The 27204-nt window shown below is 39.4% G+C and overlaps 1 protein-coding gene across 1 annotated transcript; it reads left to right on the top strand.

The window, feature by feature from the left end:
* Nucleotides 1–4265: 4265 nt before the first annotated feature.
* LOC127235292 (ADP/ATP translocase 2) lies at nt 4266–5287 on the top strand. Its single transcript, XM_051202523.1, has one exon. The coding sequence runs from the start codon at nt 4324–4326 to the stop codon at nt 5218–5220; it is 897 nt and encodes a 298-aa protein (XP_051058480.1). The 5' UTR covers nt 4266–4323; the 3' UTR covers nt 5221–5287.
* Nucleotides 5288–27204: the final 21917 nt, after the last annotated feature.

Raw genomic sequence — 27204 nt, 5'->3', positions numbered from 1 at the left:
GTTTACCTAACCTACATAAAATCGTAAAAAGTGAAATCTCAAGTAAAGTAGGGTTGCTATACTGCCTGATAGTGTTGTTTGTTTACTTCCCGATATCCCCTTACCCTATGAACACGCTAAAATGCAATTTCATTAAAAACAGACTTGTTCTATTTTATTCATTTGCTCAGTCTCAGGATTTAATGATAGGCACATTGAAGTGGCTCAATAAGTAAATTAGTAGGTGATTTTTAAATAGCACAAGGAACATAGACGCAATTATAAAAAGAAAAAAAAGAAAAAAGAAAAACTATTCTCTTTCAGCTTACTGCACATTTAAAATGAAAAAAAAAAAAGTCAAGAATGTGAAAATTGGGGACAAAGCAATTACATCTTGAGAAGTATATAATTCAGACTTTACAGAAAATGGCTAAAAGTGGCATGGGAAATGCTGTAGAGCTATAGTTTTCAACCTTCCTAATCCTGTGACCCTTTAACATAGCCCCTCATGTTGTGGTTCACAACCATAAAATTATTTAGGTACTACTTCATAACTCTAATTTTGCTACAATCATAATGTAAATAGGCAGAATGTCTGTTGTGTGACCCCCAAAGGGGTCATGACACACATGTTGACAACTATTGCTATAGAGATTTATTTGTTAGTCTTCTGCTTGGGTGATCAGTTATTAGCAGACTAGCATTTACTGAGCACCTACTGTTTGGTGAGTGCTAGGATAGAAATATTGTCATGAAAAGGTTTGGTAAAAACTGCTATCATGTGAAATGAACACTAATTACTGTGATGACTGTATTGGAGTGAAATTTTGAGGTCCTGATATCGGGGCCAACTCTTTAGTGGAGCTGGTACAAGATGAAGGGAGTAATCTGAGACTTAAAGGTGGATGGAAATGGAGTGCTAACTATCCCCAAATCGTAGCATTGGAAACCCAGAAGCCATCGCCAGTACTTGAAGGAATACTTTGCATGATGCAGAAGAAATTTAATACGAGGACAAATGTTGGGAAATATGATTGAAGATGGGTTGGAGGACTTCACACAGTATAAAGGAGCTCTGGCTCTGAGTGTAAAAGCAAATCATTAAGTTGTTTTGAGACAAGAGATCTAAACACATGTATTCTTTAGGGCAGAAAGCTTACTCTTGCTGTCAGTGTGGAGTAGCTGATGGGTGACTACTGCCTCCCTCTTTCCTGAAGGATATTGATACTGATGATCTGGGTTAGAGAATGGCACAGTGGATGACTTAGTGGTGAAAGTGTAGAGAAGTTGACATTGTCAGACAGGTACATGTGGAGAAGAAGAAATAAAGGAAGTAGGTAAAACCTCTGCCATTTACTAAGATAGGCTGTGCTGAAGAAAAAGGAAGTTTCAAAGAAGTTGTGTATTGATGGGAGATGCGATTCTGTAAATATGTTTCTCATACTGGTTTAATGAATAAAGCACTGTTTAATGAATAAAGCCAATAGGAAAGCAAGGTAGGAGGGACTAGGAGACAAGGAGGAGAGAGGAAGTAGTAAGGGGAGTCAAGATGGAGAGACTGGGGAGACCAGATGCCTGCCCCACTCCCCAGTAAGGAGGCCACGTGGAAATACATAGATCAACAGAAATGGGTTAATAATTAAGACAGAGCTAGCCGATAAGAAACAAGTAACAGGCCAACAGAATTATATCAACTACAGAGTCTCAGTGTGTTAATTGGGGCTGGCACGGCATCAGGACAAGACCGGCGGTGGGAGGAAAAACCATACTCCTTACATATGGTGCCCATGTGGCTAATAAAAACTTCCACTTAAAATTTAACAAAAGCTTAAAAAAGGGTTTTAGAAACAAAAGAACAGAGACAAGCAAGGTTTCTTGGTAGCAGCATTTTTCTCTTGCAAGAGACAAGCAGATTGTACGGCTCTTTTAAGGGAATTTTCCTGACTCGGCATAAGCAGCAAAAAACTGTACGGCTTTTAAATAACTCTGCTAACAATTTATTGGTGTGCATGCGAGATGGCGATGGCAGTGACCCCATCTCCAAGGCGGCAGCATGCCTGCTGGATGGCAGCGTTGACCAGGGCAGTGACCACAGCTTTCATTGCTGACGGTAAAGGTACCCGCAGCCATCTTTGATAACCGCAGCAGAAACAACAAAGACTTTCATTTTAACAATGTTGTTGTTTAACAGATAAAGACTCATGGCCAGAAAAAGATAAATATTTACAGTAAAGACAGATTCATATGAAGAAAAACTTCTAAAGGTTTACAGTGTGTTTTAAAAAGTAGGCTTGGAAACAAAACAAAACAAAAATATGGTTTTAAAAAGACAGAGAACAGGTGGGTGTGGCGGCACACGCCTTTAATCCCCGCAATTGAGAGACAGAGGCAAGCAGATCTCTGCCACTGCAAAGTAAACCTGGTATGCAGAGTAAATTTCAGGACAAATAAGAGATACACAGAGAAACTCTGTCTCAAAAAATAGAAAAGAAACAGAATAATAACAAAGCCACAGATGGAGACAATTTGTATACTGTAAGATACTATATTGTCTTTGTATTGTTTGATTGCTGAGGAAACAACAACTGTTAAAGGAAATGCTGCTGGATTAATTCAATTTATATATTTTAAAAATGCTTTGACTCCAACATTTAAGTTCAAGGACAAGTTACTAGGGAAAAGGATTTCTATTTTTGTTTCCACAGAAAATAAAAAGCTGTGGATTACTTCCAGACTAATGTGGTTTGAGCAAGCCAGACCCCCCTGAAACAGAGTTGCTGGTGATCCAATATTCAAAACAGCTTAAACAAGGCAGCCTTGCAGATTACAGCCAATTTCTGCCTCTTTTTAGGATCCCCCATAACAGCGCCCCCTATCAGCAGGAAGTAGTTTGGAAAGAACGACGCCCAAATTCCCAAATATTGTTTATAAATGTTTCATTCAAATGGCATTGGTTATAAATGGTTAATGACCACAACCAATCTCTTTTTAAAGGTAAAAAGGGATTATGATAGAGATATAAATACTTTGTTTTGGGATGGATTTTCATTTATTGATACAATTTAAGGTCAATTTTGTGATTAAGTATATTTCTCCTCTTGTTTAGATGTTGTGTTTATATAACTCAGAAATGTAATGTATAATTTAGTACAGATTTTAGATAGCTACCCATAAAAGTCAAAACTTATAGTTAAGTTAGTTAGGATTTCTAGATATACAGACATGTATTTAAGATGAATAGGCATTCTTCAAATCTTTCAAAGACCTACAGAATATGGCATTTAAAATCCTTTAGGGTTTTTCTTGACAGTGAGACATAACTGCTCCTGGCAATACCACCTGCGTCAGAAAGGAAGATGGACATTGAAGAAACAAACTCGTTATGAAGTTTACTTCCAATATGGCAAGACTAGCCATTTGGACAAGATACTGCTCTTGTCTGGACTGTTTGACTTTATGCTATATAAACTGGACATGCAGGACCCACAGAAAATTGACTGCTGATTCAAAATGGACATTGCTACAGAGTTCTTGCTTCATGGAAGAGTCTGCCAGACAGTCTGCAGGACACAGAGAAAAGTGACTGACAAACTGCCAATACAAGAAGACAGTTTAAAGTTTCCTGCTTTGCTGAAGAGTCTGCTAGACACACTATGGCCTATGGGCTGAAGATGGAAGATTACAGAAGAACTTCAGGTGACTGACAAAGGCAAGATGTCTCTGTCATTTGTAGAGTTTATATACTATACTTCTGTGGTCTTTGAAGGAGTTAAAGACAGATAGTTATGGCTATAGTTTTCCTTAGTTAACCTTAAAGATAAGTTACATATAGGACTTTAGACTCACAAATATAAGATAGATAATAGAATAGTTTCTTTTAATCTTGCTAAATGTTAATGGACTAAATATTGTTAACTGTGATTCATATTTGATAACTGTTGTGTTATATATTTTGCTATGTTAAGGTTAAAACCCTTCTTTTTATTTAGACAGAAAAGAAGAGATGATGGGAGATGCGATTCTGTAAATATGTTTCTCATACTGGTTTAATGAATAAAGCACTGTTGGCCAATAGGAAAGCAAGATAGGCGGGACTAGGAGATGAGGAGGAAAGAGGAAATAGTAAGGAAGGAGAGTGAAGATGGAGAGACTGGGGAGACGAGATGCTGGCCCCTTTCCCCGGTAAAAAGACCACGTGGAAATACTAGATTAACAGAAATGGGTTAATAATTAAGACAGAGGTAGCCAATAAGAAACTAGTACCAGGCCCAGAGTCCGGGAGTCAAAGCCGCTTGTCAAGCCAATCCTGTCCCACGCTCATCTGCCTTTTCTTTTTCTTTCAACATGACAGATGCCGCTGTGTCCTTCGCCAAGGACTTCTTGGCAGGTGGAGTGGCTGCGGCCATCTCCAAAACGGCGGTAGCGCCCATCGAGCGGGTCAAGCTGCTGCTGCAGGTGCAGCATGCCAGCAAGCAAATCACGGCAGATAAGCAATACAAGGGCATTATAGACTGTGTGGTTCGTATCCCCAAGGAACAGGGAGTCCTGTCCTTCTGGCGTGGTAACCTGGCCAATGTCATCAGATACTTCCCCACCCAGGCTCTCAACTTTGCCTTCAAAGATAAATACAAGCAGATCTTTTTGGGTGGTGTGGACAAGAGGACCCAGTTTTGGCGCTACTTTGCAGGGAACCTGGCATCAGGTGGTGCCGCTGGGGCCACATCCTTGTGCTTTGTGTATCCTCTTGATTTTGCCCGAACCCGTCTAGCAGCTGATGTGGGCAAAGCTGGAGCTGAAAGGGAATTCAAAGGCCTTGGTGACTGCCCGGTTAAGATCTACAAATCTGATGGGATTAGGGGCCTGTACCAACGCTTTAATGTGTCAGTACAGGGCATTATCATCTACCGAGCTGCCTACTTTGGTATCTATGACACTGCAAAGGGAATGCTTCCAGATCCCAAGAATACTCACATCTTCATCAGCTGGATGATTGCACAGTCTGTCACTGCTGTTGCTGGCCTGACTTCCTATGCCTTTGACACGGTTCGTCCTTGTATGATGATGCAGTCTGGACGCAAAGGAACTGATATCATGTATACAGGCACAATTGACTGCTGGAGGAAGATTGCTCGTGATGAAGGAAGCAAGGCTTTTTTCAAGGGTGCATGGTCCAATGTTCTCAGGGGCATGGGTGGTGCTTTTGTGCTTGTCCTGTACGATGAGATCAAGAAGTACACATAATTATGTCTTAGGTGTCTCCCCAAGAGCAGGCATGTTGTATAATACACCATATCTTGAACATTAAAAAAAAAAAAAAAAAAAAAAAAAAGAAACTAGTACCGGGCCAACAGAATTATATCAAATACAGAGTCTCAGTGTGTTAATTGGGGCTGGCGCAGTGGTGGGACAAGACTGGCAGTGGATGAAAAACCATACTCCTTACAGTGTATCCTGTTGTATTCCCAATGCTGTGATAAACCAGTTAAGTTTTAGAACTCAGATCCTGAACCAACTTCAGATGTTGGCAGGTCTATGACCTTTTCGAAACTATCAAGGAGTTTCTGATTTCTTGGTTTTTTTTTTTTGTTTGTTTGTTTTATTTCTAAGAGTTGCATTCATTCATTCTGTGCCTCGTGTCTCCTTACCTGCTCAACACCCAACTTCTAGCATCTTTGAAGCCACCATTTACCCCTCAAGGTTCTCTCACAATGCCATCTCTGCTTCTGTCTCTTCTGCTCTCCTTTTCTCCATTCAAGTATCTTATGTTTGTTTTGGAATCCCCCAAATAGTTCAGGATACCTGTTAGTTTTAAGGTAAGGTCAGTTTTTCTGCAAGCTTAGCAATAAGTACAGCATCTTATCCAGGGAAGAAATGGGACAAAGTTGCCCAAAACTATCATGCAATAGGACTAAGTCAGCGGGAAGCTAAATCAACAATGCTGCAGCAAGGGAACACAAGCTGGCTTAAGTGCATCGGAGACCCAGTACACAATGGCATTGGGACTATTGGGACCAATAAATACAGCTCCTGAGGTGGGGAGAGTTGATTTCTCAGGATCTGAAACTGCAGCTCCCTCACAAGACCCCAGGCCATTGCCATCTCTGCCAAGCATGGTCCTGGTTTTGAGAAAAAGCTGTTTCATCTCCATACATCAGGTTCTCCCTCAGGGAAAGTCTCAGTTGATCAGTTCGGCTGGGGGGGGGCAGAGGGGGAGAGTGAAGGAGGGAGGGAGGGAAGGAGAGAGAGGCCCACCTCTAGTGATGACATACTTCCTCCAATAAGGCCATATCTGCTAGGCATCCGCGAACAAGTGCCACTAGTGTTCAAATATAGGAGTCTATGTGGATACTCTTACATAACCCACCCTGACAGCATATCAGAGCCCAATGGCTTACAACTACAGAAAAGCTTCACTGGGTCAGAAGTTCGCCACAGGTTTTACCAGCCTCATGCAATCTGCTGGTAGTGTCACTGTCACACCGTTTCTCAAAAGTTCTGAAGAACTTTTCTGCTCCCATAATTAGACATCTAGTACCTTGTATTTATAGGATGACCAATATCCCATTTTATCACTGGTTCTAAGCCAAGCTTGCACCTGGAAAATGCTACATTCATTGAAGAGTGACCCATGCCTCCACTAGCAAAAACAGCCATGGCCACTGAGTCTCTCATTCTTTCAAGGCCTCCTGATTCCTCTTTCATTGTCATAGTCACCAGTCTCTGACATTTCACAGTTCAGGGCCTTTGCAGTTAAACCAGGGATGATCACATTATTTTAGATAACCTCACCATGTCAGCTGCCTTAAACTTAATTGTATCTATAAAATCCCCACGTCTAGATACCTCATTAAGATATGCACAGTCTCCAAGGATTTGTAATGGACAATTTTGTGGGGCCACTCTTCTACCTGCCACATAGCCTTCTGCATATTTCTCCCTAATTTATTTTATGTTTGTTTCTATCACTTATCTGATTCCTTTCAGTTTTACAGATCATCTCCCTAAAAAGGTGATAACCTTCATGAAGTCAAAGATTGGTCCTTTTTTAAACTTTGGTAGATTCGGCACTAGCAGCAGCAGGGCTTACCCATGGTAAAGCTCAATAAACTACCAGTCAAAGAATTATAAATTTACTGGGAAGGTAGAGTTTAAATTTGGGGGTCAGAATACTGTGTGTGTGTGTGTGTGTGTGTGTGTGTGTGTGTACATGCGCGAATGTGGTGTGCGCAAAGTCAGACATCCTGAGTTAAAATAAAAAATTTGTACTACTCAAGTGTTATTGATACTAATTGGTGATGAAAAAAAACTACATTATCTTCCATATAAAATACAGGAACAAGGATATTACCTACCTTTGGGATTCCTGGTGGGATTTAATGAGAGGCCGTGTGGAAAGCATTTATAGTTTCCAAGCTGGACTGTGTATAAATACATTTGTGCTGTGTTTTCTTTCATTGTACTCCACAATAAGCTGAGGAAGGAATTTTCCCAGGATAGAGACACAGGAACACTAAGAGACAGAAAGAGGAAGAAAAGCAACAATGATATCAGAAGTTGGGACCAGCTGGAGAGATCCAAGGAAAATCATGACTTATCATGCCATGAAGGGAAAACTACTCCTAAAAGTATCTAAATGCTGGAGAGTCTTATGGACTACTGAAGATTAGGAAACAAAGGCACAGTGATTGGTACTATCTGTCAACTCAACAGGCTCTAGAATCACCCGGAGATGAGCCTTTAGGTATGCGTGTTTGGGAATATCTTGATTATGGTAAGAAAGACCCATAATGATTGATAGCAAGACTATCATTGGACAGGACTCTACAAAAAAAGAAAAAGTGAGAAAACACATGCATGCCTACATGCATTGATTCCTTTTGGTTTCCTGATGTCACCTGCTGCATCAAGCTCCTGTTGCTTTGACCTTCTTGCCAAGATAGACTACACCCTTGAACACAAGTCAGAACAAATCGAGTCTGTCTTAAGCTGCTTTTGTCAGAATGTTTTATCACAACAGCAGGAAAATCAACCGAGACAATAAATATCACCTTTATTCACAAAGTGTAGGTTTCTATTAGCAGAAAATTCTTATACAGAGACCCAAAGAGAGGGAATGAAACAGAACATCTACTATCTGTCTACAGTATCTTCACATCGGGAGAGAAGATACATGGTTTTCATTAGGATACACAGGGTGAAGGAATATGTCTTAGCCTTCATTGTATCTTGTCCAAGCTATGTCATTAAGGTCCAGCCTGTCAGCTATGAATGGCATGTGACTATAGGTAGTTATCATTAATGTAAAAGGGCCTTCTGTTTTTTTCTTCCTAGTAACTGGAAAAGAAGAATCATAACTATATCACAAATAAATTCTTGCTTAGGGGTTTTCTGTTACTTTCAGCTAAGTTTAACACTTGCTGCTGAAGCCAGCAATTTGGTCATATTCACCCTAAAATCATACATTTGTATCTGAAATTAAAGCAAGTTCCCCCAACACAGTGACTCACTGCATCTACCCCAATATCAAATTATATTGTCTTTTGGCTTTGCCCGTTCCCCATAACAGTGTCCCTGGCTCTTAGGTAATTTCTATTTTAAATCAGCCTTGTACATGTTTTCATGAGACATACTGTCCTTTGCATTTTTCTAGCATCCAGGAAATTTCTGAGATGGTTTTGTGGAGTCAGGACACTGTGGTAGGTGATTTAAAAGGCCACAGGCCACCATTTGTTTAAACCCAAGAGTCAGCATTTGGAAATATACTGAGTTAAAGATAGCAGGCTTTAGGGATAGGCAAGGAAGTTATAAAATGAAGAAAGATCTAAGAAGCAAAATGGATGGATGCCATCCCATAGATGACCATGGTAGGTTCCCTGACTTGTGATTGTCTTACCTACTTTTCTACTGCCATGCTAACTTACCATACCATGACTAAAGGCAACTCATTAAATAAAGCATTTGATTTGAGGTTCGTTGTCTCAAAGGGTAGAAGAGTCTATAACCTTCATGGCAGAGAATATGACAGCAGGTAGGCAAGTCAAGTGTGGCATTGAAGCAGAAGTTGAGAATTAATATCTGATCCACAAACATGAGGCAGAGAAAGAAGAGAGAAAGAGAGAGAGAGAGAGAGAGAGAGAGAGAGAGAGAGAGATCACAGGGAATGGTGTGGGCTTTTGAGCCTCAAAGGTCACCCCCAGTGACGAGACCATACCTCCTAATCCTTCCTAAACAATTCCACTCAAATGTATATGAACCTATGGAACCATTATCATTCAAACCACCACAGTCATTAAATGGTTTGGTGTCATGGACTGAGTAATAACCTGAGTACTGTGTTCATATTAAGCTCTTGCTTTCTTGGTTAGATGACTTGTGCCACAAAAATCATCCAAGATTATTTGCATTCACCAGGAAACATCATTTATAGGGCCTGGCAAATGCAAAGGATGTACTGAGCCATCACTATCGTGACTTTGGTGTGACCTTGGTCCTTTAGTAGTTGTGATCAAATGTCCCAGTTTATGTAATATTTGTTCATGACTAATCACCTATTTTTTTTTTTTCAATTCAGGCAGTCATAGACTATCCCTTCTGGACACAGAATTATTGAATTTTAACAAACACTTATCGAGCACCTATAATTGGTCAAACTAACAAGCACTTAGGTTGATTTAGACTATCGCCTAGACCTAATTAGCATTCCAATTTAACAAACTGTGTTAACTGGTCCCTGAAGGTTCATTAGTGAAGGTTTCCTTTGCTTCCCAAATGCTCACTTAGAATCCCATCCTTAAGATATGCAAGATTTAAATCACAACTTCACATTCTAGAATGGTTCCTGTTGCAAGTTTAGTGACTTTATAAGCTTTCCTCGACTGTTTTGGTTAATTTAGATATCTAGCATCTTTCCATTAATGTCATGGTTATTGCCAACTGAAATCCAGTATTTAGAAACACTTAGCTGGGATCAAAAGATAGTTGGAAGTAGCATTAGCAAGGGCATCAGATTTAATTAAATAAACATGGTTTGGGATGAAAGGAGCCTTGCTCGATGGGAATTAGCCTCTTGCTTTCAGTTGATTCATATTGTAACCACATATCCCAGTACGTGATTGGGAGGGGCTCTTTGTTATGCTCAGATTCAGTACCCCATCCTCTTTTCAAAGTTTTCCAGACATCAAAAGGACTAGTAAAAACACATTAAGCTCTTGGGATTGCTAATATTTTAAGAAGAGTCATTATTGAATTGGTGTGAAACAAATAATCCATGTACCAGAGGTTCTTTTATGTTCTCTCATGCACATTTCCTGATGTTCCCTCTTCATAGAATTCTTCATGAAATGTGCTCAGCATTATTGTTAATAGCTTAGAGAGCAGTCTTGAATTTTGTAATGCAAGAAAATTGTGCATTTGTTCAAAAATACCTTCGTTGCCTCTGCTTCATCTGTTCTAAACCAGACAAGATCTACAGCTTTAATATGTAGCAAATGAGAATTAAAAGAAACATAGTGAGCTCTTTCAAAACAGAGGTGATTGCTTCAGAGAGTATTGCTTTAGTGATTTCATTTACATAGGATGGCAATGTTAGGTAAAAATTACTCTGTAATGCATTTTCATATTCTGGGGAGGGGTAAAAAGTGAAGGTATGATAAGTCAGGGGGTTTCTCATAGCAGAATCTCAAAGAAAGAAAGAGATTTGGCTATATTGTTTCCTCTTCGTTTTTGACAAAGGTTCTTCCAGGGTACTCCTCCTGGCTTTGAACTCACGTGTGATCCTGCATCAGCTTCCTCTCTGCTGGGATTGGAGGTAAATGCCCTCACCTTTGGCTTAAACAAACCTTTGAAAGAGGAGTTGCTGGTAACGATGAAGAAGAAATATCCTGTATGTTGGCAGGGGAGGCAGTTGTCAGGTCAAGTGTGGGAAGGCACGGGTATTCAAAATGTAAGGAGATACATACGTGCTGCTGCATGCTGGTTTGTCAGGAATGAGCTGTCCAGGCCAAGAGTTCCTGTTCCTCACTTGCTCTTCCCAATGTCTCTGGGGAGACTGTGTGATGAGGCTGGGGCCCTGAAAGTGGGCTACAGGGACAGTCCCCCCTCTTTCTTGTTATCACTCACACATGAGGAGTCTTTAAAACCATGGTTTTTGTGATTATTGTCCTAATGATCAATAATGGGAGGTCTACAAATATAGAGCTCTGGAGCAAGCACTGGGGAACGGTTAAGGTCCATTTTCAGCCATAGTTCTAATGTGCTTTTCAATTAAAGCTCAGGCAGAAAACTAGGATACATGCTGTGCCTTGAATACTAATAATCAGATTCACTGCTTGCTTTTGTATGAAGGAAATCATAAATGGCTAGTAGGCTTCACGTATGCATTCAAAGTTGCACTTAAAATTTTGTTAGATCAAATTCCCCAAATTCAAAATTATTGTCTTTCTATCTACTTTCTGGACTTATTCTACCTTACTTATTGACTGATGTGGAATAATCTTTTTGTACACTATAAAGATGTGTCTTTGCCAAGGCAATTTCTTATTGGTTTGATAAAAAGCTAAATGGCCATTAGCTAGGCAGGAGGCATAGGCATGACAGCAAGACACAGAGAGCTCTGAAGAACAAAGGCCGAATTGCCAGGAAATACAGAGCAAGACATGCTGAAGGTCAGGTAAAGTCACAAGCTACTTGGCAATATGTAGATTAATAGGAATGGTTAATTTAAGTTGTAAGAGCTAGTTAGTAACAAGCCTAAGCTATGGCTGAGTTTTTATAATTAATAATAAGTCTTCGTGTCATAACTGAGGGGGATGCAGTTCTGACGTAAAGGTCTGACTACAATTGACCATTGTATATTTACCCCATTCCACATAAACATTATGAAAATCTTTTGTACTTAGTAGCTACCGTATATTCTTATTTTAAAACAATTAGTGCTTAATATTTTTATAGTTTACTTCTATGAAATAAAGTTGATATGTGATAAAACTATATATATATATAATGGATAAGAAGTTTTAACTTTATGTTAAGATGGGGTTTTGATGCATAGTCTAGGTTAGGCTTGCCTCAACCTTCTTATTGATGGCATTGTAGAAGTATGTCAAACACTATTGTATACCTTGACACATTTTTAAATTTTTTTATTTTTAATATTTGTTTTTATTTTACATATTAATCCCAGTTCCCTCTACCTCCCATCCTCCCATGCCCCCCACAGATCCCCTATGCCATCATCCCCCATCCACTCCCCAGTGAGAGTGAGGCCTTCAATGAGGGATCATCAAAGTCAGTCAAATAATTTGGGGTAGGCGCCTAGGCCATCCCCTGTGTCTCTAGGCTAAGGGAGTATCCCTCCATGGGGAATGGGCTCCTGAAATCTGTTTCTGTACTAGGAATACATCCTAGTTCCAATGTCAGAGGTACCATAGACTTCCCAGGCCTTCTAACTGAGATCCACATTCAGGAGGTCTGGGTCAGTCTTATGCTGGTTTCCCAGCTATTAGTCTGGGGTTCACGAGCTCCCCCTTGTTCAGGTGAGCTGTTTCTGTGGGTTTCTCCAGCCAGGTCTTGACCCATTTGCTAATTACTTCTCCCTCTCTGCAGCTGGATTCGAGGATCTTGGCTCTGTGTTCAGCTGTGGATGTCTGCTTCTGCTTCCATCAGCTACTGGATGAGCGCTCTAGGATGGCGTATAAGGTAGTCATCAATCTCATTATCGGGACAGGGCTTTTAAGGTAGCCTCTCCACCATTGCTTAAATTGTTAGCTGGGGTCATCCTTGTAGATTTCTAGACATTTCCCTAGTGTGAGATTTCTCTTGAAACCTATAATGGACCCTCTATTATGGTATCTCTTTGTTTTGTTTTGTTTTTTTCTATTACTCCCAGACTCAATTTTGCTGCTCCCTCATGTTCTCCTCTCCCCTCCTCTTCTCCCCTTCTCTTTCTCCTAACTTCTTCTCCCCCAACCCTGCTCCAAATTTGCTCAGGAGATCTTATCCCTTTCCCCTTCTGTATGGGACCAAATATGTCTTCTTAGGGTCCTCCTTGTTTCCAAGCTTCTCTGGAGGTATGAATTATAGGCTGGTGATCCTTGCCTCTATGTCTAAAATCCATATATGAGTGAGTACATACCATGTTCATCTTTTTGTGACTGGGTTACCTCACTCAGGATGGTATTCTACTTCCATTCATTTGCCTGCAAATTTCAATTACTCCATTGTGTAAATGTACCACATTTTCTTTATCCATTTTTCATTTGAGGGACATCTAGGTAGATTCTGGCTATTACAAATAATGTTACTATGAACATAGTTGAATAGATGTCTTTGTTGCACAAATGTGTATCTTTTGGGTATATGCCTAAGAGTGGAATTGCTGGATATTGTGGTAGACTGATTCCCATTTTCCTGAAGAACCACCATACTGATTTCCAAAGTGGCTGTACGAGTTTGTACTCCCACCAGCAGTGGAGGAGTATGCCCCTTTCTCTACATCCTCTCAAGCATAAATTGTCATTGGTGTTTTTAATTTCAGCCATTCTGACAGGAGTAAGTTGGTATCTCAGTGTTGTTTTGAATTGCATTTCCTTGATGGCTAAGGATGTTGATCACTTTAAGTTTCTTTCAGCCTTTTAGATCTCTCTATTGAAAATTCTCTATTGAAAATTTCTCTATTGAAAGTTCTGTACCCCACTTTTTAATTGGATTATTTTGTGTTTTGGTGACTAGCTTCTTGAGTTCTTTGTATATTTTGGAGATCAGCCCTTTGTCAGATGAGGGGTTGGTGAATATCTTTTCCTATTCTGTGGGCTGTTGAATATTAGGGACATTAAGGTCTTCTGAACATGTATTACTTGTTCTTTCCATTGAGCCATATCTCTAGTCCCCATACATGTGTTCCTTTGTCACCAAAGCACTGCCTCTTGCTTGCTTCATCACTCCACCCCTCAAGCTCCAATCATAGACAAGCATCTCTCCATGCTATTAGATCTGGCATCACTTACTTTTGATGACTTAGGGAGTTAGGACCCCTCTCAAAGTGATACCCACTTATGTAATGCATTTCCAGATCTCATGTACATTGGAGACTTGCTCTCAAAGCAGTTCTCTTTTTATCAAAATGAACACTCCAAGTGTTTGCTGATAGAGACCTTGAATAGATAGATGTTCATTGAAATGAATTGCATCCTTGGGAAGGTATTAGTGAGCTCAAGTGAATCACTGAATGAACCATGTCTGTTCAGAATGTACAAAGCTCAGATCTATTAGCTACTTCGCTTGTACCTTAATGTGGGCATTGTAATGACTCAGAATTCATTAGAAGCTTGTTTTCTGTCTCTGATGATCAATGGTTTGCCTTCACTTACAAGATTCCTTTTTTTTTCTTGCTCTGTTTCACATTAGAAGAGATGAAGACTAATGAATAAACATGTCAACATCAGGAAGTTTTGTGTGGCCTTAAAACAATGCCTCATATACAATTCATTTTTTGATTTTTTGTTCATTAATTGGTTTTTAAAATTAAATATTAGAAAGTATTGTGAATTCCTTACTATTATCATTAACACATTATATTTCTGTTTGTGTCTGTGAAATTGACTCGCCCTGAAATGGCTTGCTCTTTCTTCTTCCTTTCATTCTTTCTCTCATCCAGTGTTCATTCACTAAACATTCATTGCGAATCTAAAGTGTGGGAGGCAATGTTCTAGGCCCTGTGTCTAAGGCAGTGAAGAAAACAAAAAAATCATTGCTACCTATGTGAGTGGGAGAAACAAACAATAAATGTTCAGTTACATACAATCTTAATAAGATCAAAATATATATTGTGCCAGTTATGATAAGGGAAACAGAAAAAGATACATCAGAAAGAAAAAATGTGATCACATTGTTTTAAATAAGGCAGGTAAAGAAGAGTTTGAGTACCCAGCACATGATCTTTGAGCAAAAGATCAAATTCTGGGGCACTGGGTAAAAGTACTGTGAAGTCACTGGCAGCTTACCATCTGTTTTATGTAATCAAGCACTTGAAGAAGCAGCACATATAAAGGCCTTGAGTATGGAGTTTCATCAAGAATTTTAGTGGGAGTATCACAGAGGAAGAATGAGAGACAGACAGACAGACACCCACAGAGAGAGAGAGAGAGAGAGAGAGAGAGAGAGAGAGAGAGAGAGAGAGAGAGAGAGAGGGAGAGAGAGAGAGAGAGAGAGAGAGAGAGAGAGAGAGAGAGAGAGAGAGAATTCCAAGTCACAGCAAGCATTTATTCTGGGTAAGCCCTGAAGTTGGTCTGAGCAGAGGAAAGACCTAGTCTAAGTCTTACTTAGCAAGATTTCTTGGGACATGGAAATTGTAAGAAATGGAAATCAGAGGGGAAGTAAAGTAGACAAGGCTGATGAAACAATTGTAAAAAGGTGTCTTGAAAACTTGGGCAATGGCGGGGGAAAGATGAGCAGTGCTCACACAGTGGGATGACTTGAAAGGTGAGCTGAAAGAACTTGCTGGATGTATTATAAAATAATCGGAGAGGTAAAATATGAATCTAAAAGTGTTGTCTGCACAACAACAGCAGCAGCAGCAGCAGCACCAGCAACTACACGGCTGCCATTAATGGAGAAGGCTCTGGGAGAACCATGCTGGGAATCAAATAATAAAAATATAGATTTAACATGTGAAATGTGAAATGGTCTTCAAATAGCCAAGTAGAAGTGGTCTTTTGGTGCCCAGATAAAAAATATTCCAGAATTAAAGTTGATGAGTAATCTACAGATGAAACTTGGATGTTACTTGAGTTTAGGTGTCCTTTAATATCATGAGTATAGTTCTATTATTGTAGTGGCTTGAATGAGAATGCCCCCCATAGTCTAATATATTTGAATACTTGGTCCCTACTTGGTGGAACTGCTTAGGGGAAAGTTTAGAAGGTGTTAATTTATTGGGAGAGGTGTGTCTCTAGGGGCAGGGTTCCTATCCCTCCACCCTCCTGTCTCTGCTTTGTGGCCATTTCTCACAACATGTGAGTGTTCAGCTACTGCTCCAGGGACATGCCTGCCTGCTGCCATTTTCCCCAGCATGATAATCATGGATCTAACCCTCTGGAACCAAGAGCTCAAATAAATATTTTCTTTTATAAATTGCCTTGGTCGTGCTATCTCTTCCCCTAAGTAGACAACTAAGACATGTACCTTACTGACCCCAGAATGGTATAAAACAACAGATCCATGAGATGAGGAATATCAATGAGAGATGCTCTGAGGAGGTGTGGCCAGTGAATTGTGAGAAGCAAAGAAGGCCCTGATCCTGTCCTAGATCCCACATTCAGAAAAGATATTAAGTGTTAGCCATCAATATCCTGGTGATTCAAACCGATCAAATAATGCAATAAATGCCAATGTGCAGGCCATTGGAAGTCATGGTCATGTGAAATCAGCTCAGTCAGAGTAGGGGGTTCAAAAGACATCTCTTTCTGAGATGATTGAAAGAAGGAGAAAGCAGATAACAGTTTTTGTAGATTTTTTCCTAAAAGGGAAGAACAATAGAGAGTAGCTGAAGATAGATGGAGAGTTAAGACAGTTATTCTTTCTTAATAAGATGGGAGAAGGCACAGCATACCTCTGTATTCCTTATATTGATCAAATAAAAGGGCAAGATGATTCAGGAGAGATGGGGTGTGTTGGCTGAGCACAGGAATGAGAAGGTATGGAGTTTGGTGCATACTGGAGGGATCAAGATAAAGGGGTGGATGCTGTGTTCAGAGGAATGAGGTGAGACAGAGAACACTGGCTTTCTACTCAATTACCAAAAGTCTTAGGAGGAATTGTAAAATGTAGTGTCTTGGCATGTAATACAAAAACATAATAAATTATTGATTGTATTGAAAAAGAATAAAGATCAATTCTTTCCCTTGTCAAAGTGAGAGACCTGAAGCAATAGCTATTGGAAGAATTAATTGATGGACACATGGTCTCCATCTCTAACTTTGTATTTAACTAACTATTTTTTACTGGCTTGTCATTCAAGACGTTGGTGCTACAACAGGCAAACTGAGAAGATGAAAAAGTTTTTTTTAACTATATGTATGCATTCATATATGCATGTGAGTGGTGTCCACATGATTATGGGTGCCCGTGAGGGCCAGAAGAAGGTGATGGATCCCCTGTTAGGCTGCATTCTTGATCTTGGTGTATCTCAGTACTTGCACACTTAATTTTAGCCTCACTCTTTGTATCCAGACCATGCCACAAAGGGGAGTTGTCATCCTAATGCCTATTTAGTTTCCTTTTCTTGACTCTATTATTTTGATGGAGGACTGGGTTCCATAATCCTAAACACCCAGTCATTAGTAAATCTTTACTTATTTAAATCAGAAAATAGTCTTTGAATGTTTTGAATGTGCTCAGCCTTGTGCTATGTTTATGTAAATACAGTGAATAAAATAGAGAATTTTTTTTCCATTTCTGAAACACTGCTTGTATGCTTGCATTTCTTCATAAAAGATTTGACTGCTATAATGTTCCCATCAGGTGGGGTTTCTTTTTTATCTAAAAAATTGACAATACACATTGGTATTCTGTAGGTATTAATAAGAGAACTGCAAGGAACCAAAAATCTTGCAATCACATTTCTATAAAGCACTAATCAAATGGGAATTAAAGAAAAGGTACAGGTAGACCTGTGTGATGTAAAGCTATTATACTAATAATTTCCAGGTGTTCCTAATAAAAGAAGGTACAAACACCCAAGCTCTTTCATACAACCTGAAATGCAGGGACTGCTTGAGTTCAACTCCCCCCCTCTACCCAGTGCTTCTCCAATCCCACAAAAATAAAAGGTGCTACTGTGGTTTGGAGGTGTTGCTTTCCACGTCTGTGGGGAAATGTCACTCTTTTTAATTTTTTTTCCTTTCATTCCTTAGGAAGATAATTTCTATGTCTGCTGACAATGTGAAAAAAATTCAGTGCCTCCGAATTAAGAAAAAACTGTGAAAGAAAGGAATGCTTTGGGGAGAAGGGAGAGGGGAGTGGGAAGGTAGCAAGAGGGAAATGCGGGGGATTGTGGTCAAAGTGCGCTACACACATCTAGGAAAATGTGATGAAACACAATTTTTGAACAATAACCTATAATAATGACCTCTTCCCAAGTGCTTCAATTCTGTTTTCCCTGCGGTCCTCGTTAGATACTTTTTAAAGATTTCAATATTGTTGGCTTAGACTTCATGGTTAAAATGGACAGTGACTTGAAATTGATGGAATGTATGGGATTGTGTGTGTGTGTGTGTGTGTGTGTGTGTGTGATTGTATTTGTATATGTGTGAATGTGTGTTCATATGGAGGCCATAGATCTTCCTCTGTCACTGTCTACCCTGTGGTTTTAGACAGGGTCTCTCACTGAACCTGGCCCTCGCTGATTTGGCTAGGGTGGTGGCTAGGGAGCTCCAGTGGTCCTCTCATTCGAGTCTCCCAGTGCTAGGGATATAGGGTACTTCCTATGCCTGACTCTTAAGGTAGATGCTGGGGATCCAGACTCAGGTCCAGCACTTTGCCAAATAAGCCTCCTCCCAAGTGTGAATAAATTCAAGCAAATTTTGCCTTGTGCCGGATCTTTACACGGTACAGAAAGAACTTGGAGTCATTCTTCTGGCGAGTCAGAAAAAAAGCAGAGCTAGTGCACTTGGAGCCAGAAGAAACTAACTTGATACCCAAATTAAATGGCTGTAGCCAATTTTTTTCTAAGAACAGCTTAATGAGGGGAAAATGTCTTAAATATTTCACTCTTAAGGCATAGCAACACTAAAACCTCAGCATCACTTGGGTAAATAACAATTTAATTTTAAAAAGTTCCCCAATCATAGCACACGGCAATTAGAGTTTTAATAAGTAACTACAAACTTTAATTAACTAAGCTGGGAAATGCAAACTGGCCTAAGCTACAAAAGCATTATGTACTAAATGGAACTATGCGTGTTAATTCTAGTAATCAAGTTAGTACTTAGAAGATTCATTGAGTATTGTCTTTTAATATATCTTATTAACAGTTCATGTGAAACTCACTAACATAAAGTGTGGACTTGCTTCCAAATTATGGGCTGCAGTTCTAACTGAATCAAGAGGAAATAAATGCCAATAAAACATAAACTCTGGGAAAGGAAATAGTGTATGTGACTTGAGCATGATGAAATAGAATTGCTTGGTATCTGTATCAGCCATTCATTTCCCTCATTCTTCACACTCATCTTGATTTCTGTGTTTATTTTGAAGTTCAGTTTTTTTCCCTGAGGACAGTGTGATAATCAAAACATCTCACTTTTCCTTTATAATAGAATTTATGTTAGTGCTTCGGTGTAACACATTATGACACTACAGTCAGGATGTTGCCAAGAATACAGCAAGCATTTAATAAATATTCATAAAACTAAATTCAGTACTGCATGGCTCCATCCAAAACTCTGAATTCCCTCCTCTCTCCTGTCTCTGGAGTCAAGCCTGTCCATGTAGTACTACCAAGTGCTATAAAGTCCGTAAAACTCAGTGTATCCAAAGAGAAAGCCATTCTCTCTTTCCTTTATCTGATTCATGCCAACAACATCTACTTGGTTTTGCATGCCAGGAAGTCAATTCATTGTTGTATTTTTATTTGTTTGTTTGTTTTCACTTTCAGTCCCTGTCTTTATTTCCCACGTATGTCTCTACCTCTTCTTTTTTGAAGTCTCTGACTTAGTTCAGAATCGTGTCTACCAGAACGGGACATGCTACAGGGCCATACTTGACCTCCATGTTTTCCCATATTCCATTTTTTTCTGCATTCTGTTAAAAGGAGAATTTTTCTAAGATATGATTTTTGTTATTTCCTTCTTGGCACTTATGCACACAAAGATGATGGCCCCTAAACTCTTCGGTGTAACGGAAGAGAAACACCCTTTCTCTAACATCCTCCAAGCTCATTGAAATTATAGAAACCTCCAATTGTGCCAGAAACATCTGAAAATCTGTTTCTCATTCAAATATTATATTTTCCTGGCATGAGTGAATTTCTGTTTTTTTGTGGGGGGAGGTTGTTTGTTTTGGCTTGGATTTTTCAAAAATTTTAGTTCCAATGCCACATTCACTGAGGGTTGTGTGTGTGTGTGTGTGTGTGTGTATGTGTGTGTGTGTGTGTGTGTGTGTGTGTCCAACGTGGATAAATATTCTGCTTTTAAAAATATTACTCTGTATACTCTATTGATTTGTGTTCAGATAACCCAAATCTCCTACTAGGAGTGACTTTGGCTTTAAGATGACCCCCATCAATGTTCTCTTCCAGAGAGTTACACCCAGGTGAGACCTCCTTCTTGGGATTTGGCCAGAAGAAATAGGATCCATATTGAAGCACTGGTCACAAGGAAAGGCTTTGGCTTCTGTGGAGGTTTGAATAAGAATGACTGCCATAGGCTCATACATTTGAATGCTTTGTCACTAGAGAATGGATCTGTTTGAAGGTACTAGGAGGTGTGGCCTTGTAGTACATGTGGCTTTATTGGAGAAGATATGTTACAGTGATCAAGGTAGGGAATAGGGATGTGGGTGAGCTTTGGGGTTTTAAAAGTTCAAGAAAAGTTCAGTCTCTCCTCTCCTTCTCCCTCGCCCCTTCTCCTCTCCTTCTCTTTTCTCCTCCCTCCTTCCCTTTCCTCCCTCCACCCCCCTCTTTCTTCCTTCTGCCTAAGGATCAGGGTGTAATACTCTTAACTACTTTTCCAGCACCATGCCCACCTGCCTGCCACCATATTCTTTCATGTGATAATAATGGACCTGAGCTTACCTCTGAAACTGTAAGCAATCCCCTAATTAAATGCTCCCTTTATAAGAGTTGCTGCCTGTGATCATGGTGTCTCTTCAAGGCAATAAGAAACAGTTGCAAAGACTCTGTCCTAAGTGCCTCTTGCTTTTAGTTGTTTTAAGAAGAGGCAACTGTCATGTTGTAAGTTGTGCAGTGCCAATTGTGTTATAAGAAGCTGAAGGAAGCCTCTGGCTGAAGGTAGACAGATGAATGTTTCATTCACAGCCTATGACAAACTCATGCCTATCCACAGACCCTTGAAAGGGCTTAGAAAAAATTCTTTTCCAGTAATAGATAATCTCTGTCTCCTTAATAACAAAGCTTATATTGTGTAATATCATTTCACTTGTTTATTTGAGACAGGGTCTCATGTATCCCAGGTTAGCCTTGAACTTGATATATAGCCAAGGACTTCAAACTCTTGATCAAGCCTCAACCTCCCAAATTTTAAGATTTCAGGCATGCACCACTGCATCCGACTTAGGACTTTCTGCTTAAAGATTTGTCTGAATTCTCCTACTATGAGATACCCAGGCAATAAATAGAGAAAGACATTTAATAGTAAAAAGAAGCCTTTTGTTGTTTTCTGGCTGTTTTTCTCTACAAAGCTATTTCCTATCTGGCTACAAGCGTGGTCAGGTCTTCCTTATATTGTACAAATCACAATAAAACTGATCATTTTTTTCTTTTCTGCATAAGAGAGTCTGGAAGACAAAACCAAACATTCTCAGTGTGGCTCAGACAGACTCAAAATGAAAAGAGTATAGGAGACACAAAAAGCGCCAGAGGGATATTTTAGACCAGCATAGAAACCTTGGTTTCATACCAAGCATAGCATCAATAGTGACAGTCTAACAACTGTTTTATCCATTAGGCGTTATGGGCACACTGTCTAGATGAGCTTACCATAAGCTTACCACCTTGTCAACAGAATTTTTAAAATGTGGAAAAACATATATTGCCTTCCAAACCAGGAAAAAGAATCTAAAAATTTTCAATTAATACAACTATAACTAAATGCCCACAGAGTTTAATATTATGTGAAGTATATTTTAATCCATCTGTGGGGAATTATGAAAATTATACACATCACCCATTAGAACAAAGTAAACATTCACCTTCAAGAAAACTCATATTTTAGGATTCATGAAAAATTTTTTAAATTGTAGAGAAATTATATTTAAATTTGCTAAGAGTTTTATGTTTGAAACTATATAAAGTGGAAGATTTTAAACTTTATAATGTTGGGGGATTAGGAAGTTTCAAAATTGATATAGATATGCTTACCAATACTAAAAGAGAGCAAAATCTCTCAGGAAACAAGAATGAGTTACCAGATAATCAATCATTATGTACATAACTATCAGGAAAATAATATCCTGAAGTTTTCTGGCTTAGTAAAATGTGCATATATGTGATATTGTCTATTAAATATTCAATATTACATAGTTTCCAAGGAGCTATGTTTTTCCTCTACTTTTACACAAGTAGCATAGGATCAAGACTCCAGCTGTAGTATATATGTCAGTGGTGTACAGTTATGTCCCTTGAGTAAGGATCAAGTTTATTTTCAATGTCATAACAAGCTGTGTCTGGCAGTTCCTAAAACTAGATCCAATAAATATTTACTTGATATTTCCCTTGACAAGTGTCTGAGAATTTATTTCCTAGCAGGCTAGCAGGAAGATTTACTTTTCTTCCTTGTTAATTTTTATACCATATTGACTAGATACATATAAAACACCCACATTCATGTGCACAAACACATACCAACATATATATAAACATACAATTACAGAGATCAGGCCTCTCACATCTCCCAAGAAAATTAAAGTAAGATTATTTTCTTTTTCTTTATGTTTCCTATATAACCTGGACTTTTGCCAGCCATGCCAGAATTGGATACCATCTGTGAAATTAATTTGAAATTCACTACTGTTAATTTGCCTGCCTCTAAATCCGCCATGGCATTCCTCCAAATTTATTTTTTCCAACTTTAGACTTTAATTTCATTCCAAGATCCTTCTCCTGAGTGTATTTTGGTCACATGCACTAGAGAGCTGTCCATTTTAATCATTAACCATTCATATTTCCCATCTCTCCAATTTTTCAGCCAGTCATTTGCATTTCATATTGCTTCTACATAGTTAATGGAGTAGAATGCCTTTCAGTTCAGCACAAGGCAAGGAAAATATTTCCTTAGTCACTTACTTATAAATAAAATTAGTTACTGCTCTTAAAAATATGTGTTTTTTAAGCTTAGAATTTTAAAATTTGGAAATTTAAACCTTTTCATCTTGATTTGGAAGTCACCAGAACGCGGTGGGAGTGATGAAGAAATGAGGAAGAGCTTACAGAGGGTTTTTGAGCTTTTCACCCTGGATGGAACTTGAAGTCATTGTTAGCAGATCTCCGTAAAAAGTAAAGCTTCAACAGCTCTCTGCGCACTAGTGAGATCAGTTGATTGCAAATATAATGGCACAATAATAACTTCAGTGTTCTAACTATGGAGTAAATAAATGATTCTGGTAAAACAGTTTATTTGATCCTCTTGTAATATACATTTTTGTACAGTCCCCTTTTCTGAAGTCTTAAGCCAGTCATCACCAAAGACAGAGGAATTACCATTTCTGCTTGATCTTGCTTCACCTCATCTAAGTAGTCTTGAAAATTTTACCGCTAATTTCATGGTTCTAATAAATGCAGCAGATGACATGCACAAGAATAGTCTTATGTACACTTTAAATCTAAAAAGAATTTCTAAAATCCATATATGAGTGAGTACAACCATGTCATTTTGTTACTGGGTTACCTCACTCAGGATGGTTTCTTCTAGCTCTGTCCATTTGCCTGTGATTTTTCAAGATTCCATTGCGCCCCCCCCCACTGAGTAGTACTCCATTGTGTAAATGTACCACATTTTTTCCATCCATTGTTCAGTTGAGAGGCATTTAGGTTGCTATTACAAATAATGCTGATCTTGAGGTATATGGATTCCCATTTTCCTGAGGAACTGCCATACTGATTTACAAAGTGGCTATACAAGTTTGCACTCATACCAGCAGTGGAGGAGATACCCCTTTCTCCACATCTTTTCCAGCATGAACTGTCTTTGGTGTTTTTGGTTTAATCCATTCTGACAGGAGTAAGATGGTATCTCAGAGCTGTTTTGATTTGCAGGAAATATAGTAATTCTTGATGAAATACTTAATAACAATTTAATGGTACATTAAAAAAAAATCATATACCATACCAAAACTAGATCAGAAGGAATGCAAGGGTGGTTCGACATACTCAAACCAATAAGTGCTACATAGCACATAGTAGACTCAAGAACAGAAATAGCATTATCATCTCAATAAATGCAGAAAAAGCCTTGACAAAGTTCAACATTACTCTAAAAGCCCTGGAGAAACTAATAACAGAAGAAGTATATCATAAAATAATAAAGGTTAATATGTAACAAACCTATAGTCAGAATATACTAAAAGAGAAACTGAGAGCATTTCCTTTGAAATCAGGATTAAGCTAAAATGTTCATTTTCTTAATTTTATTCACTTGAAGTCTTAGCTAGAGCAAAAAGATGAGTAACTGAAATAAAAGGTACACACACAGGAAAGAGAGAGAAGGAAAATTATGCTTATTGAAGTTGATAAAAATTCTATAGTTTAAAGAATCAAAAGACTTTACCAAAGAACTCTATAAAACTAAAATCCCTGAATCTGTAGCTTTTCTACATATCAGTAATGATCTTCCTGGGTAAGAAATCAAGAAAAAAATTCCCACTCACAGTAGTTTAATAATGCCTAGGTCTATCTCTAATAAAAAGGTGACATATATATATGCATATATATATATGTATATATACACACACACACACGTATGATTGAATAAATTGAAAAGAATGCTAAAAGATGAGGCCTCCCATCCTTAATGACTGAAATTAACATCACAAAAGTGACTATACTTTAAAAAGGAATACACAGATTCATTGCAATCCTCATGTAAATACTAATGGCAGTTCTTCACAGAAATAGAAAAATAGAAGCTCTAGAAATTATATGGCAAGTCTTTAGCTGCATACCAGGACACAGCAATAGTTCTCCACCATGCCATGCAGCTGGCAGGGGCAGCACTCAACTAGGAGTGAGTATAGGGTAGCGATATGGGGGCTGGGCAGAATGAGTTATGTGCTTGGGGGACAGACCGATTTGCAGAGGCAAGGGAGAGCTGTCCCCACCGCTTGTCTGTTGTGTGGCAATGTGAGCAGAGGAGAGATACCCCACTTACACCCTGGCACCTGCAACAGACAAGAAAGCTGATCTCCCTCCCCCCACACCTTGCCATCTGTAGCACCCAGGAAATCAGGCTTTGCTCCTTGTCTGGGCAGTACAATAGAGCTGACCCTGTTGGCAGAGGGACTGGTCAGATAGCCCTGTGTGTGTGATAGTGGAATCGCTGGCCTCACCCTGATGGGAGATGTCATTCTGTATATGTTTCTCATACTGGTTAATAATAAAGCACTGTTGGCCAATAGGAAAGGAAGATAGGAGGGACTAGGAGACAAGGAGGAAATAGGAAGTAGTAAGGAGGAGTCAAGATGGAGAGTCTGGAGAGAGCAGTATGCGGCAGCCGGCTCCCGGTAAGAAGAACATGTGGACATACATAGATTAACACAAATGGGTTAATAACTAAGGCAGAGCTAGTCGATAAGAAAGTAGTACCTGGCCAATAGCATTGTATCAAATACAGAGTCTCTGTGTATTATTTGGGGCTGGCTCGGTGGCGGGACAAGACCAGCGGCAGCGGGTAGAAAAACCGTACTCCTTACATCACCCCTCCTCATCTGCCATGTGGTGATGAGGGCCAGGAAAGATGCCTTCTCCACCTTGACTGTGTCACCTATGGTGGGCGAATGATCTGACCCCTTTACCAGCTACAGCACTCAGGAAAGTGGACCCTGTACCTCACCTGGGCAACACAGTAGAGTTGACCCTGTTGGCAGAGGTGTGAGTGATCCAACCCCAAACTTGTGAACATAAGAGAACTATCTCCATTTCTCATCTGTCTTATGGTGGCATGGGCAGGGAAGAGATGCCCCTGTATTCCAGCGCCCATCAATGCCTGGCTGGCCTTGAGGTCATAAGAGTGAGACACCTGTCCCCGCCTCTTAACAGAGTGTACTGTACATCTCTCCTCTGCAACACAGTAGAGCTGGCCCTGAAGGTGTAGGTGTAGGAAAACCAACCCTGAGGTTGTGAAAGGAGAACTGCCCCACCCTTTGCTCATCAGTGCAAGGAGTGAACTAGGCAGGAAGAGCTTGCCTGGTGGTAAGGACAGGGGAGAGCTGGTGGGCTAGCCCACTACAACCACCCAGGCCCAGAACCAGGGTTACTATTGGCCCACCCCACCATCCACCCCGTATATGATCTGATAGGTCCTACAGTTCAGGGGCTACAGGATCTCTATGACACAGGGCAACAGCAGGATGTTCAGGAAGAATCCCAGGGAGGGCTCAGAACTGATAGTGTAGCAAATATCAGGGGCCTCGAACTAGACAATGATTCTTGGCAATGAGCACCTGAATGTAAAAATCTATGACTAAAGGGCTTTGCTGTGTGACTCATTGTGTCACACTGCAGCTTCCATGATGAGATTCTTCCTACCCCTTTTCCTTTTTCCTCCTAAATTTTATTTTGTTTTATTTTGGGGGTAGGTAGATGAGTGGGATTAGAAGGCACGATGTGAAAGACACAAAGAATAAATAAAAAGAAAGTTTTAAAAAGTCATATGACAGTAATATATCAACCACACGCTAGGACAGACCTGATGAGAAGTTGGCCAACCCAAAACAGACTGATGGTTTTTGTGTGATCTTTTTGGTTTTCATTTTTTTTTGCTTGTTTTTGTTTTTATTCATTTGCTTTGGTTTTATTTTGTTTTTGTTTTCTCTTTATTTTTCTGAGAGGGAGAAAGAGTTTATTTTGGGTGGGGTGGGGAAGAACCTGGGAGAAATTGGGACAGTGATGAGAATATGATCGAAGTATATTACATGGAAATTTTAAAAATAAAAATGAAATTTAAAAAGGACCCTGAAAAGGCAACACAATTTTAGCCTTGAAGTATCACCAAACCTAATCTCAACTTACACTGCAGTAACATAATAATGAAACCTTCAAGTACTATCACAAAAACGACAGAACAGAAAGAATAGAATGAATGGAATAGGATAGAATAGTATTGGATAAAATAGAGGCTATAAGCATGAACTCACATGGCTATGGACTGCTGATTTTTGACAAAGTTGCTAAAAATATACATTGGGGAAGAGATAACATCTTTAACAACTGGTGATTGGGAAACTGGATATAGAATACTGAAACTGGATCCCTGGTTCTCCTTCTCAACAAAATTCATT

Source organism: Phodopus roborovskii, unplaced genomic scaffold (genome assembly GCF_943737965.1).
Source record: "Phodopus roborovskii unplaced genomic scaffold, PHOROB, whole genome shotgun sequence".
Classification (NCBI taxonomy): domain Eukaryota; kingdom Metazoa; phylum Chordata; class Mammalia; order Rodentia; family Cricetidae; genus Phodopus; species Phodopus roborovskii.
Note: the sequence above shows the minus strand (reverse complement) of the source record. Positions and strands in the feature narration are given on the sequence as shown.